Source organism: Microtus oregoni, unplaced genomic scaffold (assembly GCF_018167655.1).
Source record: "Microtus oregoni isolate MIOR12 unplaced genomic scaffold, Mior012 000032F_ref0000030, whole genome shotgun sequence".
Lineage (NCBI taxonomy): Eukaryota > Metazoa > Chordata > Mammalia > Rodentia > Cricetidae > Microtus > Microtus oregoni.
The window spans coordinates 13,417,078-13,430,174 of record NW_024543091.1 but is presented as its reverse complement, the minus strand read 5'-3'; the positions used below and the strand labels follow the sequence as shown (position 1 = coordinate 13,430,174).

Below are 13,097 nucleotides of genomic sequence, written 5' to 3'. Positions count from 1 at the left end.
AATAATTTTATGGTTGTTAATCATAAAAATATAGTGGGGGTGGCCTCTTTGTTTCTTACTGATTTGAGATTCCATTTTACACCTATCAGAATGGTTAAGATTAAAAAAAAAACACATGACAGCTCATGTTGGAGAGGATGTGGAGCAAGGGGAACGAACACTCCTCCATTGCTGGTAGGACTGTATACTTATGAAGTCACTTTGGAAGTCAGTGTGGCGGTTTCTCAGAAAACTGAGAACCAACCTACTACAAGACTCAGAAATACCACTCTTGGGCATATACCCAAAGGAGGCTCAACCATACCATAGGACACTTACTCAGCCATGTTCATAGTAGCTTGATTTGTAATAGTCAGAACCTGGAAACAGCCTAGCTGTCCTTCTGCTGAGGAATGGATAAGGATAGTGTGACAAATTTTACACAGTATTACTCAATTGTTTAAAACAAGCACACTAGGAAATTTGAAGGCAAATGGATGGAACTAGAAAAAAATAAATTTGAGTAAGGTAACCCAGACCGAGAAGGACAAACATGGGATGTTGTAAAATCAAGAATAACTATGTTATAGGCTACAGACCCAGAGAGACTAAATAACACGGAAGGTTCATGGTGGGGGGGGCACCCATATCTCCCTCGAAGGGGAAATAGAGGAGATTTTGTGAATGAACTGAGGATAGGGAGGGGGGAAGGGAACATGAGCAATAAGATTGGGGGATGCAACAGAGGGGAAGGGTGCTGAGGGGGATCGCTGGGGGGACATTTCAGTGCTGGGTGGGAAGCCTTGCACAGGGGAATCTCTCAGGAGTCCACAGGGAGGACCCCAGATTAGACTCCTCGTAATAGTGGGTAAGTATCCCGAACTGGCCATCTTCTGTGACCAGACTGGTCCCTGGCCCAATTGTCATCAAAGACTCCATCCAGCAACAGATGGAGACAGATGCAGAGACTCACAGTCAAACCTTAGGAGGAGTTCAGGAATCTCACGGAGGAGGAGAAGAAAGCCATGTAGGAGACAGAGGGGTAAAGGACACCATGGGAAGGCTCACATAATCAACTAACCTGGGCTCATTGGGGCTCACAGAGACTGAACTGACAACCAGGGAGTCTGCATGGGACTGACCTAGGCACTCTGTATATATGTTACAGTTATGTGGTTTGGTCCCCTTGTGGGACTCCTAACAGTGGGAGCAGGAGCCATTTCTTGACTCTTTCACTGAATTTTGGGGCTCTACTCCCCATACTGGGTTGCCTTGCCCAGCCTTAATACATTGGGAAGTGGTTAGTCTAACTGCAACTTGATATGCATATTTTATTGACAGTCATGGGAGACCTTCTTTTTCCTAAATGGAGACAGAAGAGCTGGAAATTGGAAGGTGGGAGTGATTGATACAGGGAAGGGGGCACAGCTTTGGGAGGGGAGGATGGGGGAGGCTGAGGCTGGGAAGAAAATTAATAGATGAATAAAAAAATAAAATTAAAAAGAAGGAATTGTGAAGATAAATTCTAGATTAGAATTTAAAAATCATGATTTTCCTTGCTCGTGCTCTCTCTCCTTCTGCTCCTGATTTGGACTTTGGGGTTGTAGTCTAGGGATATGGGAGGTGGTGGTGGGGAAGAGACAGAAATCTTTAATAATAAGTAGATAATAAAAAAATTAAAAAATTAAAAAAATCATGATTTTCTCTGATGTAAAGACTAAATAATATTTTTCTTTCTTGTAAAAATATTTCACAAATTTTGTCACACAAAGAAATGGTCAAATAACATAAAGTCAGAACCCACAGAAGAATTCTCCATGGTGTGAGAGGCAGAGAATGAAAACCTTCAGTTTCCTTTCCCGGAGTTTGTGCTGCTAACGGTGTCTGCCACAAATGTTTATTTTACAGTGGATTTCCTGCTGAAAAACTTACTTTCTTCTTTAAGAGTATCCTGTCAAGTTATGTAAACTTTGTAAACAAAAACTTGGTTGTGTCTGTCTATACAAATGTCATGGTAAGTCACGAGGAAACAATAATGGGACTGGAGAGACTGCCCAGTGGTTACCAGCACTGGCTACTCTTGCACAAGTGGTGGAGCAGGTGCCTAGGGAGTATAAGACTCAGAAAAGGCTTTCTCTTTTTTCTTTTCCAAGACAGAGTTTCTCTATGTAATCCTGGCTGTCTTGGAAGTCCCTATATAGAACAGACTGGCCTTGAACTCAGAGATCTGCCTGTCTCTGCCTTCTGAGTACAGGAAATAAGTGTGCACCACCATGCCCAGCTTGAAGAAAGCTTTTTCAAATACACTATGTTTGGGTGGGGGGATTTGAAAACTCAGGGTTGTAACTTAAAGAAGGTTTAAGAAATGACTGTATACCCATCACGGTATCTGGAATATCTACTTTAGTCCTCAGGTGAATCAGAACTCAGGGCTCCAAAGTGGAGGCAGGAGATAGTACAGCTGATATCTTTGGTTTAGGAAACAGGATTATACTCCAAGGTGAGAGAAAATACACAGCCACATGCTCGACCTCCAATTAATCCAGTTATGATTTGATCAAATGTCTCACTTTTTTGTTTCTATCCCACAAGATGTTATTTGATTTACAAAATGAAGTTTGCTGTAAACATGTTGCTACTGAGATGGGAAATGTGCTGAAGTCAATGTGTTTTCTTCTCTCTGGGTCAGGGTGAAGTAGAAAGCGTGGCATCCAGTTTTCCTCCAGGTGGCTTTTATGGCAGATGTTAATCACGAAATTGCATCTTCTAGGAGGCAGAAAGGCGCAGTGTTCTGCAAGCCCGGCTTGTTCTCCGCAGTGTACACAGGCAGAATAGAAACAGAGCCATTTCATAACACAGCATGGTTTACATTATAGGCAAAGTCCCAAGACAACAGGTTCTGTTTCCAAGGTGACGCCTTTATTACAAAAATCTTCTCTGGTCTGGAATTTGACCATCACAGTATTTTTATTGAACTAGCTCCAGAATGTTCTTTAGTCCTGGTCCTTGCAAAAGTTGATCTATCTAACATTACAATCTATAACATTGACAGTGTATTGTTTATATTATAGTAAGCCAGGAGGGACAAACCTCTCATACCTCATATAATTCTAGAATCCTCATATTTTGCATATTAGATTATAGAATCTTAAATCTCATTGGTCCTTACCTCACAATTTGGAATAATGTCAGGGTAAGACTCATCATACTCTGAGCAGGTTGAGAAACTAAGGTTCAGATGGCACAAGGGACTTGATGGTGTTATCATTATCAAACCTGTTATCCATAGCCCCAATGCTATCCTCAATGTAACCATTTTTCTTTTGATTTGTTTTCTTCTTTGGTTAAATATTCATATTCTTTTTTCCTAGGGTACCAGATCAAACTTGTTTTGTTTACCATGTTAGGTTATGGGGACTCATTATATACTAGATATAATTTAATTGGGGGTAGGGTGGGAATGAAGAGAATATCTGGGGTCTGAAGGCCCTTGACAATCTAGCAACCATAGACTAGTTGAAAACTTAGAGCTCCAGAAATAATTACACTCACCCCAAAGTTTGTAGCGGCAAAGCGATCCGAGGCAGAAACCTGCACATTAGTGGAGACAGTTGTGTGAGCATAGAAAGCGTTGATGTTCGCCAGCAGGGCACTCATGACCGCAGGGACACCCGGGCACATGTACTTAGAAGACAGACATGAAAAGTGCCTGAAATGTTTTAAAACACAAGACACACAGTGCTTTAAAAGTGGAAGCTAATTCACGTACAAGCCCTCCCTTTCATGTCGCCATTAAGTCATTCCTCAACTGTAGCAAACGCTCCAACAGTTTCTGGGAGAGCAGACATGTTCAGCTTCTTAGAAATTTCATATTCACACTGGTGACGCAGCTTGGTTAGAAAAATGACCTCTCGTGGGGTTACGGGCAGTTTCTTTGAACTACATGGGTGCTCGGTGCTAAAAGCCAAGGCCAGGTCCCTGCAAAGTTCAGCGTGCTGGAATAACAGCTGTGGGCACAGGGTCACCCCAAGGCCCCGACCCTACCTTCAGCTATTTAAGAGCCTAAAATGCCACATGCCACCCAAACACCATTGGCCTCTGTCTCCTCCTCACGGTGCCTTCTGTTTTGCAGCAAGCGGCTCCACTTTCACTCCTACTGGTTCACACCTGACTTGAGTGGCACTTTTGAAGTTTCCCAGGCTTCAAGGGCCTCTATCAGCAATTCTGCTTTCCAAGCGCTTTGTTATAGACAGGATTCAATTAGACAAACAACTGAATCATGCCAGGCCTGGGCACAGAGGTTCTCGATTGAAACCTCGAATAATAGAGTCATTTACGACATCAAAGGCAACAAGAGCTTTTTTCTGTCGCTTCTCTCAAGGAAACCTGTCTCGTGTGAACTCTATCAAAAGATTGTCATGCTGAAAGTGTGGCTTGTGATAAATCTGAACGACAAAATGCACACGGCAGAAAAGAGTCTTCTTACCATAATTTGACCCCATTTGCTCAGATATTTCAGTAATTTGTCTCCCATCTCGGCAATTCGGCATTGTGTGTTACTGAATGCCTAAGTGGGCTGTGCGTACGTAAAGGAGCATCATGTCATGAGTGGCATCCCACAAAGCAAGCCAGTATCTGTCCTGACAATGTGGCTGCGTTTAGCACACAGCTGGGCTGGGTTCCTATCTACCTCCTCTTTCCTGACCCTAGCTGATGAACGTAGGTTGAAGCTGTGGTCCTTGAGAATTAGAAGTGACAATTTATGTCCTAAGAGTTATATGATGTCTGTTATTTAACTATGGGAATATAAATGTATTTATGTTTTTAAATTATTATTTCTGAGATTATTAAAATTTATTAATACCCACAAGGAATACCACAAATGGGACTCAGTGATATGGCTCGGTGGGTAAGGGCTCTTGCTGCCACACCTCACAAACTGAGCTCCATCCTGGAACCCACGTGGTGGAAGGAGAAACAGATTACTAAGTTGTCCTTTGACCTCCACACACATGCCCTATGGTACACACATGGTACCCCACACATTTGTGCACACATACATCCATACACATAGTAAATAAATAAATATAACCAAAAAATTTTAAAATGAATGCTGTAGTAATACAAAATTACGAAAGTATCTTTTATATCTCTTACAGTACTGGAACTTTTACTAGACCTCACAGATAGAATTAAGAACATCTTGAAGTCCCAGAAGACGGAAGACTGTTATACCACTGTGTTCTCAGCCTGTTTGTTTAACCTGCTTTCAAGAGGGCAATGTAACACTAACCTTACTTGCCTTGGATTTTCCGTGTAATCAACTTTTACAGTGTAAGCTAATGCACGCTGCAATCTTAAATTGTGTGCTCTTCTGTGCCCTGACCCAGAACAGTGCATTTGTCCCGTTTGCTGACAGCAGCAAATCCAAAGGTGGAAAGCAATCTTCTAACAATGAGTATATTCCTATAACGTTAAACACAGCACTTGGACATCGGTTAATAGACAGTGTCATTTTCAATGCTGGTTGTCATCTGGGTCATTTGTGGGTCAGCTGGAGTCAGTGTCTTAATCCCTGTAAAACTGTTAAAGATGTCTGTTAACTATCCCAATAAAAGAGAGAGAAAAATTCTCCTTTTAAGGCATGGAAATGCATAAACACACAGAAACATACAGATATAGACAGTTACATGACACTTTTACAGACAGACACACATGAACACATATAGACACAGCCACACAAAAGACAGACACACCAGGACAGTCACAGGTAAAGGCACAAGGGCTAATTCACAAGACAGCCTTCAGGCAGGCACAAATTCAGACCCATGCAACAGACTGGCAGGGTACAGAAGGCACGGGGAGCCTGAAGTAGATAATTCAAATCTGTGCCCACTCTTGGCTAAATGACTCCAAGGGGAAGCGCTTTTATTTCTTTCCTTAATGTGAAACTGATGCATTATTGGTGAGTTGGAGTTAATCATTAATGCACTTAGCCCACACAGAATACCACAAATGATAGAAAAATTATTTCAGGAAGAAATTTTAAAACCTCAAAGTGAGGCCATTGTGTTTTTCCCTGACCCCCAAATTTCATAAAATTAGATTTATTAGACTCTAATCATAGACCAAGAATTATAGAATGCTAAATGCCTAAACATGACAATTTGGGAGATAATAGAAAAACAGGCATATCCAGGAAGAGGTAGAGACATGACATCATAGTCAATTGCCAAAGTAAACTTTATTGAAACTCTGAAGCTGGAAGTATGTCATTTTGAAATGGATGATGTCACAAGAGCAATGTAGTTCTTGGTTTCAAAATAATTTACCCAGGCAGCAACTCAGCTCACTGGGTTAAGGTACTTGCCAGCAAGCCTGATGACCCAAGCACAATCCCCAGGACCCACATGGCAGAAGGAGAGAACCAGCTTCTTTAAGTTACCTGCCAACCTTTGCACACTTGGCATGGCAAGCACTCTTGCAATAAATGAAGAAAATGTAATCAAAATTAAAACAAACCTATACCGCCAGATTGCTCAGGCCTCATTTCTTCTAGCTGCCTCCCGCCATGGGCTTGGGTAGGCCACGGGTTAGAGCAGACAAAATTAGGGTACAGGACACAGCCCCACAAGTCCAGTCCACAATCAGGGAAAAGGACGGCCAGAGGGGCTTAGGCTGAGAGGCCAGGCAGTGAACAGGGAAGAATGAGAAGCCTGGTGTCCCCATGGTTGATGAAAATGTACAAGGTGAGCTCTGGTCGACAGCAGTGAGCCTCCTTGCACACCGCCAGGGACTTGGGGCACATAACAGACGGGAGGCAACTGTGAGAACCAGACAGAGTGCTGTAGAGACTACCAACCCAGCCTGGAGAGGCTCAGGAAAGAATTCATAACAGAGCCTGGGCTATGAGTTAGTGATGACGAAGAGATCCTGAAGCCATGCAAAGGACTTGATTTCATGGAGAAAGAATTTGCTCAGGGAAATGAAATAGTGCCAACTAATGAAGACACAAATGTATGCAGTCAACTCCATTGACCATCAGGGGAGAGTGCCAGACCAGTACGGCCAGAGGTCTGTCTGTGTGTCTGTGTGTCTGGGGGTTTATGTGGAGTTTTGTGCCATAAGTTAGGTCAGCTCCTTCGTCACATCTTCATAGGTCAGAGGGCTTTCGCAAATAAAGCTCAAATTCTCTCAGAGAGAATGCAAGCGATCAAATCATATTCCAGAAGTCAAACTCCCTCTCCATGTAACGGAAGCAACATCATCAGATCTACACTTTTAAGGGGTTACTTTGGGTGTGAGAATTCAGGAGTATGTGTTTGAGAGAGAGGAAGGGAGAAAAAGAGTCCAGCAAGGAAGAAGCTACCTGAGCGTCCCTCCCCACCTTTTTTGTGTTAATGATGCTGTTGTGAACATGGCATGCAGATAGACTTAATTATTTGGGTTTCATTATGGTGTCTAGTCAAACTGCGTGAATGGAAGATGTCTCTCAAGACATTGACTTCACCTCATTGAGATCACCTTCCTCTCTTTCTGGGACTGTATGCTGTGGTTATACCTGTGTGTGCAGTTATGCTGAGATTGTATTTAATACAGGGATTTCCCACACCCAAGGGTGTACCAATGGGCTTTTTTTTTTTTTTTTTTTTTTTTTTTTTTTTTTTTTTTTTTTTGGTTTTTCGAGACAGGGTTTCTCTGTAGCTTTGGAGCCTGTCCTGGAACTAGCTCTGTAGACCAGGCTGGTCTTGAACTCACAGAGATCCGCCTGCCTCTGCCTCCCGAGTGCTGGGATTAAAGGCGTGTGTCCACCATCGCCCGGCCCAATGGGCTTTTCTTAATGAAAGCCAAACGGCAGGAGCTAAAGGCATCTACACAGAGTTAAGGGGGAACAAGACGAGTGCTCAGCTACCCTGATAGGACAGTTGATTTTTATATACAATTACTTCAGGAGGGTTTGCCTGTGGTACACGGCAGTAATATTGTAATGCTGACCACACTCCAGCATTGCTCTGCTGAGAGTGATGTTTTAAATCATCCAGAACATTAGGCAAGCATTCATCCCAAAGAACTGACAGAAATATCTTATCCTTTGATTAATACTGAAATGAGGCAATTTCTGGGGTATGACGGACAATAGCTAGAGGCACAAGAGCCACCCTCTAAATCTTCCCGAAGGCTCCCATGATACCAGGAAGGAAGTCAAATCCTACCAGCCCTGGAAAGTAGGAGTACCGTTTAATGATTTCTAGCACCAAAGAGCAACTTTCCCTAACTACCGGGAAGCTTGCTGGACTGAGAAAAACTCAATGACAGGTTGGTGTCTTAGCTCTTAAGAATTAGTTGACCAACAAGAAGTGGGATGGCATGGCTAGAGGCTGCTCACTGTATGTCTTTGCAGCAGAGACCGGGGTCTACCACATCTCACCAAGGTTGCCCAACAGACTCTACTCCATGGTAACTGTCTCCTGTGGAGGAGAGTATTTTCTCATTTCCCACACCTACTCTGTCCATATGCACCGAAGAGGGTACAACTCCTAATCGCAGGGCAGCTGTGCAATAGGGGATGGGCACAGGGGTAGGGAGCTCCTTAGAGTGAAAGGGGAGAGAGGGCTGGCAAAAGGCAGATTCCAGAGACGAGAGTCAATGCTTCATGTATCACTTTAGCAAGACAAAATCCATGGATTGTGGGTAATGGGAACTAAAAGCAGGTCCTTTCAAGAGCAGTCAGTGCTTATAGGGATAGCCCAGCCCCCTTAGGGGGTGTGTTCACCTCGGGCTAATGTTTACATATAAATTTGGCGAGCATGAGCCTGCTGCTTTCTTTTTTTGTATCTTCTGCTCACCGCTGGATCCCTGGTGTTGTAAGCTATCCCCTCATTAAAATTTGTTGTTTCATATTAAGCTAGCCTGGTTATTACGCCGATTACAGCTTTTTTGCCCCCCCCCTTCCCGCGCCCCTGAGGCGCAAGCTGATCTTTCCCTGCCTGTAGTAATATGGCAGCGGGGCTGCGTCCCCAGCACCCCCGCTGCCTGCTCGGCTAGCTTATGCCCTGAAATAATTACACGGACACTGTATTCTTTTAAACACTGCTTGGCCCTTTAGCTCTAGCACTTACAGGCTAATTCTCACATCCCGATCAACCCATCTCTAATAATCTGTGAGAACCGGTCTTACCGGGAAGATTCTAGCCTAGTCCATCCTGGGTCAGAGCTTCATGGCGTGCGTCTGCCCAGGAGCGGGGCATGGCGTCTCTCTGAGGCGTCTGCTCCCGAGAGGAGAGCTGTCGAGTCTGAGCTCACTTCCTCTTCCTCCCAGTGTTCTGGTCTGTTTACTCCTCCCACCTATCTTCTAACCAATAAAATGGGCCAAGGTAGTTCCTTTATTAGCCAATGACCTTCCTCCATCACCTGCCTTTGTGAGCAAGTCAGCTACCAGAGATCAGGCAGTGGATTGGGCTCCAGCGAGCATAGCTTCCTAGCTTTCACAGTGCACTCCTGGCTCACTTTTCCTTCCCCCATATTTTATGGATTTAGGGGTATTTTCAAAAAAAGGGGGGGGAATTAACTAGTTTGATGGGATGATTGGTATTTATGAATTACTGTTTTTAGAAAATTGTACTGGTACTGTTTCTTGTATATTGATATATTGAATATTAAATGTGAATGTTCCTACCTCTATTTTTGTATGCTTATAACTTTGTCTATATTGTATTGATACATCTACCATATCACAATGTACATTTCTACCTCTGATATTATTTAAATAATAACATTGTTTACATTTGATATGTAATGACATTGTTTACAGTTGAAGATCATTGTCTTCATATATTGCACAGTTGTTTATTCTCTTAGTCTTCAAGTTAGATAGGTACTGAGAATTAATCAGGTCTTTTAGATACATAGAGATTATATTTAGTATAGATAGTATAATCTTCAGCCTCTTCGAAGAGCTGTAGAAAATGGCCTTTAATCTAACCTAAAATTCTGTGCCAACGAAACACAATTACTCCTGGCAATGCCACTCTATTCCCGAGAGAACGTTGAGCACCAAAGACACTCCACTGGGAGCTTTTCTTCTTGGCAGAACTGGCCTTTGGGTTAAGAAAAGCCCATACCTTAACTACTGACAAAGATAAAACAGGATTGTCTTATCCTGCCAAGACAGGGTAGGATAGTTCTAAGAAAGTTCCTTGCCTTTAATAATGGTATGTCAGTTATGTTAGGCCTTAGCCAAAGCTGGTTGACTCAACATTACAAACAAGACTTTGGGTGATTGCCCAGGTAGTCAGTTGTCTCTGTCATTTGTTGCACATTTTGGATATCTCTCGTTTGTTAAGTAATATTTATTCCCTTCTCAGATCTTTGACGGAGTTGAAGATTATATAATTGTAGTTACTGTCTACATTATTTAGACTCCTTGAGATAGAATGTTTAGCAAAACTTTTGTTCTCAATATTGTTTGTTATATTTATTATTTGTTATTATTGTATATAGTTGTATTTGGTTTAGTTCTGTCTTATTTAGACAAAAGGGGGAGATGTAGGGACAGCCCAGCCCGTGTTTGCCTCGGGCTAATGTTTACATATAAATCTGGTGAGCATGAGCCAGTCACTCTCTTTTTTTGTATCTCCTGCTCACCGCTGGATCCCTGGTGTTGTAAGCTATCCCCTCATTAAAATTTGCTGTTTCATATTAAGCTAGCCTGGTTATTAAGCCGATTACAAGTGCTCTTAACCACTGAGACATCTCCCCAGCCCCTGTATTGTATTCTAAAAGGATGTGCTGAGAAAATGTGACAATGTTCTCACAGCAAAATGATAGGTATGTAAGGCAGACCTTGTATTCGGCACACACAGATTGACTCATTACCAATGCAAGTTCAATTAAGATTGCACACGGTGGATATATATAATTTTATCTGTCAACTATGCATGAGGCAACATTTAAAATGAACTAATGAGATACTGGTATGCTCTGATACCAATGGACTCCTGAAGTCGTATCAGATTCTGTCTCTGGACTCACTGCATTTCCTGCATTTCACTGCAAAAAAAGAATAACATCAAAATTTTACATGTCCCTTTGGGAGAAGTTATTCTTAGTTACATAAACTGTGGACATTACAGGATGTACTGTCTTTGTTTTAAGGACATAGTATGTCAACTTTTATGAAAGATTTACTTTTATTTATGTGTATGTGTAGGAGTTAGTGTCCCTGAGTACAGTGCCCACAGAAGCCAGAACAAAGGGTCAGATCTTCTGGAGCTGGAGTTAAAGGAAGTTGAGAGTCATCTTGGGAACAAACTCAGGTCCTTTGCAAAAGCAACAAGTGCTCTTGACAGCCGACCCATCACTTCAGCTCCACCAGCATTTTGTGGATGAACAGTACATGAGGTGGCTAGAATGACACAATGCTGTCAATTTTTAGATTCTTGGAAAAGATTTTGGTGAGAAAATGAAAGATAAAAGGTAAAATGGTAGAAATACACTAAAACCAGTTTGTTCCCCAAGACTCAGACTGAAACCTTCTCAAGTGATTAGCATTAAATATTCTAGCCTCTTACTAAAGAGAAATTCAAATATATTTGACTTGCTTCTTCTTAGTTCTAAAGCACAAAGACTTCTCAATGGAGGCTGTGGATGACTAGATCTTAATCATGGGGTGAGGAAGAAGAGAATGGGAGGTGGAACATGCAGATCACAGAAAGATGGAGAATTTAGCAAAATGCCAACAGTTGCTCCCCTCCCAGCAGCTACTCTTTTCTCAGCAGCTACTCCCTTCCCAGCAGCTAATTCCCTCCCAGCAGCTACTCCCCTCCCACCAGCTATTCCCTGTCTTTCCTCCCTCTACATACCTAGATTTGCCCTGTCCACTTACACAAGCATTTAGCACAAATGCATATTCATCATGATCTTCTTTGTATTTCATTTTTCTTCATCCTAAACTAGGAGCCCAGTGGAGGCAGAAGCCATCCCTACTACTGAGTCCTAATGATCTTTTCTTGCTGTGGCCTAAATCTGTCCCCTATGAGGACAGAAGTTTCTATGAGGAGACTTTTTTTTTTAATGCTTTGACATTTTGAGGAGGTACGGTCTTTGAGAGGTACTTAAGATAGACAGTGGGATTCTCACAATTAACCCAACAGTAGCTTTATAAAAAGTGGTCCAAAGAGACCGTGTCACCCTGAAAATACTGTGAGAACACAGCAGAAAGAGTCTTCCATGAATCAGGAAAATACCCTTCACAGGACAACCATCATCATGGACTTCACTTTTCTAATTGTGGGAAATAGACTCCTGTGGTTTATAAGTCATGCAGTTCATGACAATTTGTTATAGTAACATTCATAGGCTAAAGGCACCCTGCATCAGCCCACACACCTAGATACTTAGGAAATATCTGGTATGGGAGAATTGTCTGTAATCTGTCAATCATGTTTTAAATAAACGCTGATTGGCCAGGCAGGAAGTATAGGGGAAAAAAACCAGACAGGAAGTAAAGGTGATGCAATGAGAACAGGAGAATTCTGGGAAGGAGAAAGCCCATTCCTCTCAGTCCTGCACAGACCACCGAGGAAGCAAGATGTGAACTGCCCTGCTGAGAAAGGTACCAAACCATGTGGCTAGCATAGATAAGAAAAATGGGTTAATATAAGCTACAAGAGCTAATAAGTAGCCTGAGCTCATGGGCCAATCAGCTTTATAACTTATAGAGATCTCTGTGTGATTTTCTTTGAGGCTAAAGAGCTGTGGAAACCAGGCAGGACAGAAAACCCCAACAAACAAGCACGACCCTCATGTTACAAATATCTACTGAACAAACTAATTGTGCATTCTAGAATGTTGGGTCTGAACATTGTTGGACTTGACTTCTTGTTTACTGCTGGCCCTCTGTCCCTGCAACCACTCCTCCTTTGTATGGACCCTTAAGAAAAGATTGTAAGCCAAAAGTCAGTTGTTCAACATTTCCTCAGAAGGCCTGTGTGGCTTTAGCAGCTGAGACAGACTAGGATGAAGGTGAACTTTAACCCCACAGTTATGGTCTAGAGACAAGTGTATGACAGCACACAAAGGCACAAGCCAATAGAATCCCAGCAAAAAGCCATGACCCA

At 42.5% G+C, this 13,097-nt stretch overlaps 1 protein-coding gene across 3 annotated transcripts in view; it reads right to left on the bottom strand.

The window, feature by feature from the left end:
• Positions 1-13,097, bottom strand: part of Unc13c (unc-13 homolog C) — a 457,501-nt gene that overhangs the window by 198,464 nt on the left and 245,940 nt on the right. For all 3 annotated transcript variants that reach the window (XM_041679506.1, XM_041679508.1, XM_041679507.1), the window contains one exon: positions 3,532-3,688. In XM_041679506.1, coding sequence (XP_041535440.1) covers positions 3,532-3,688 — 157 coding nt within the window. The remainder of the gene's footprint in view (positions 1-3,531; positions 3,689-13,097) is intronic.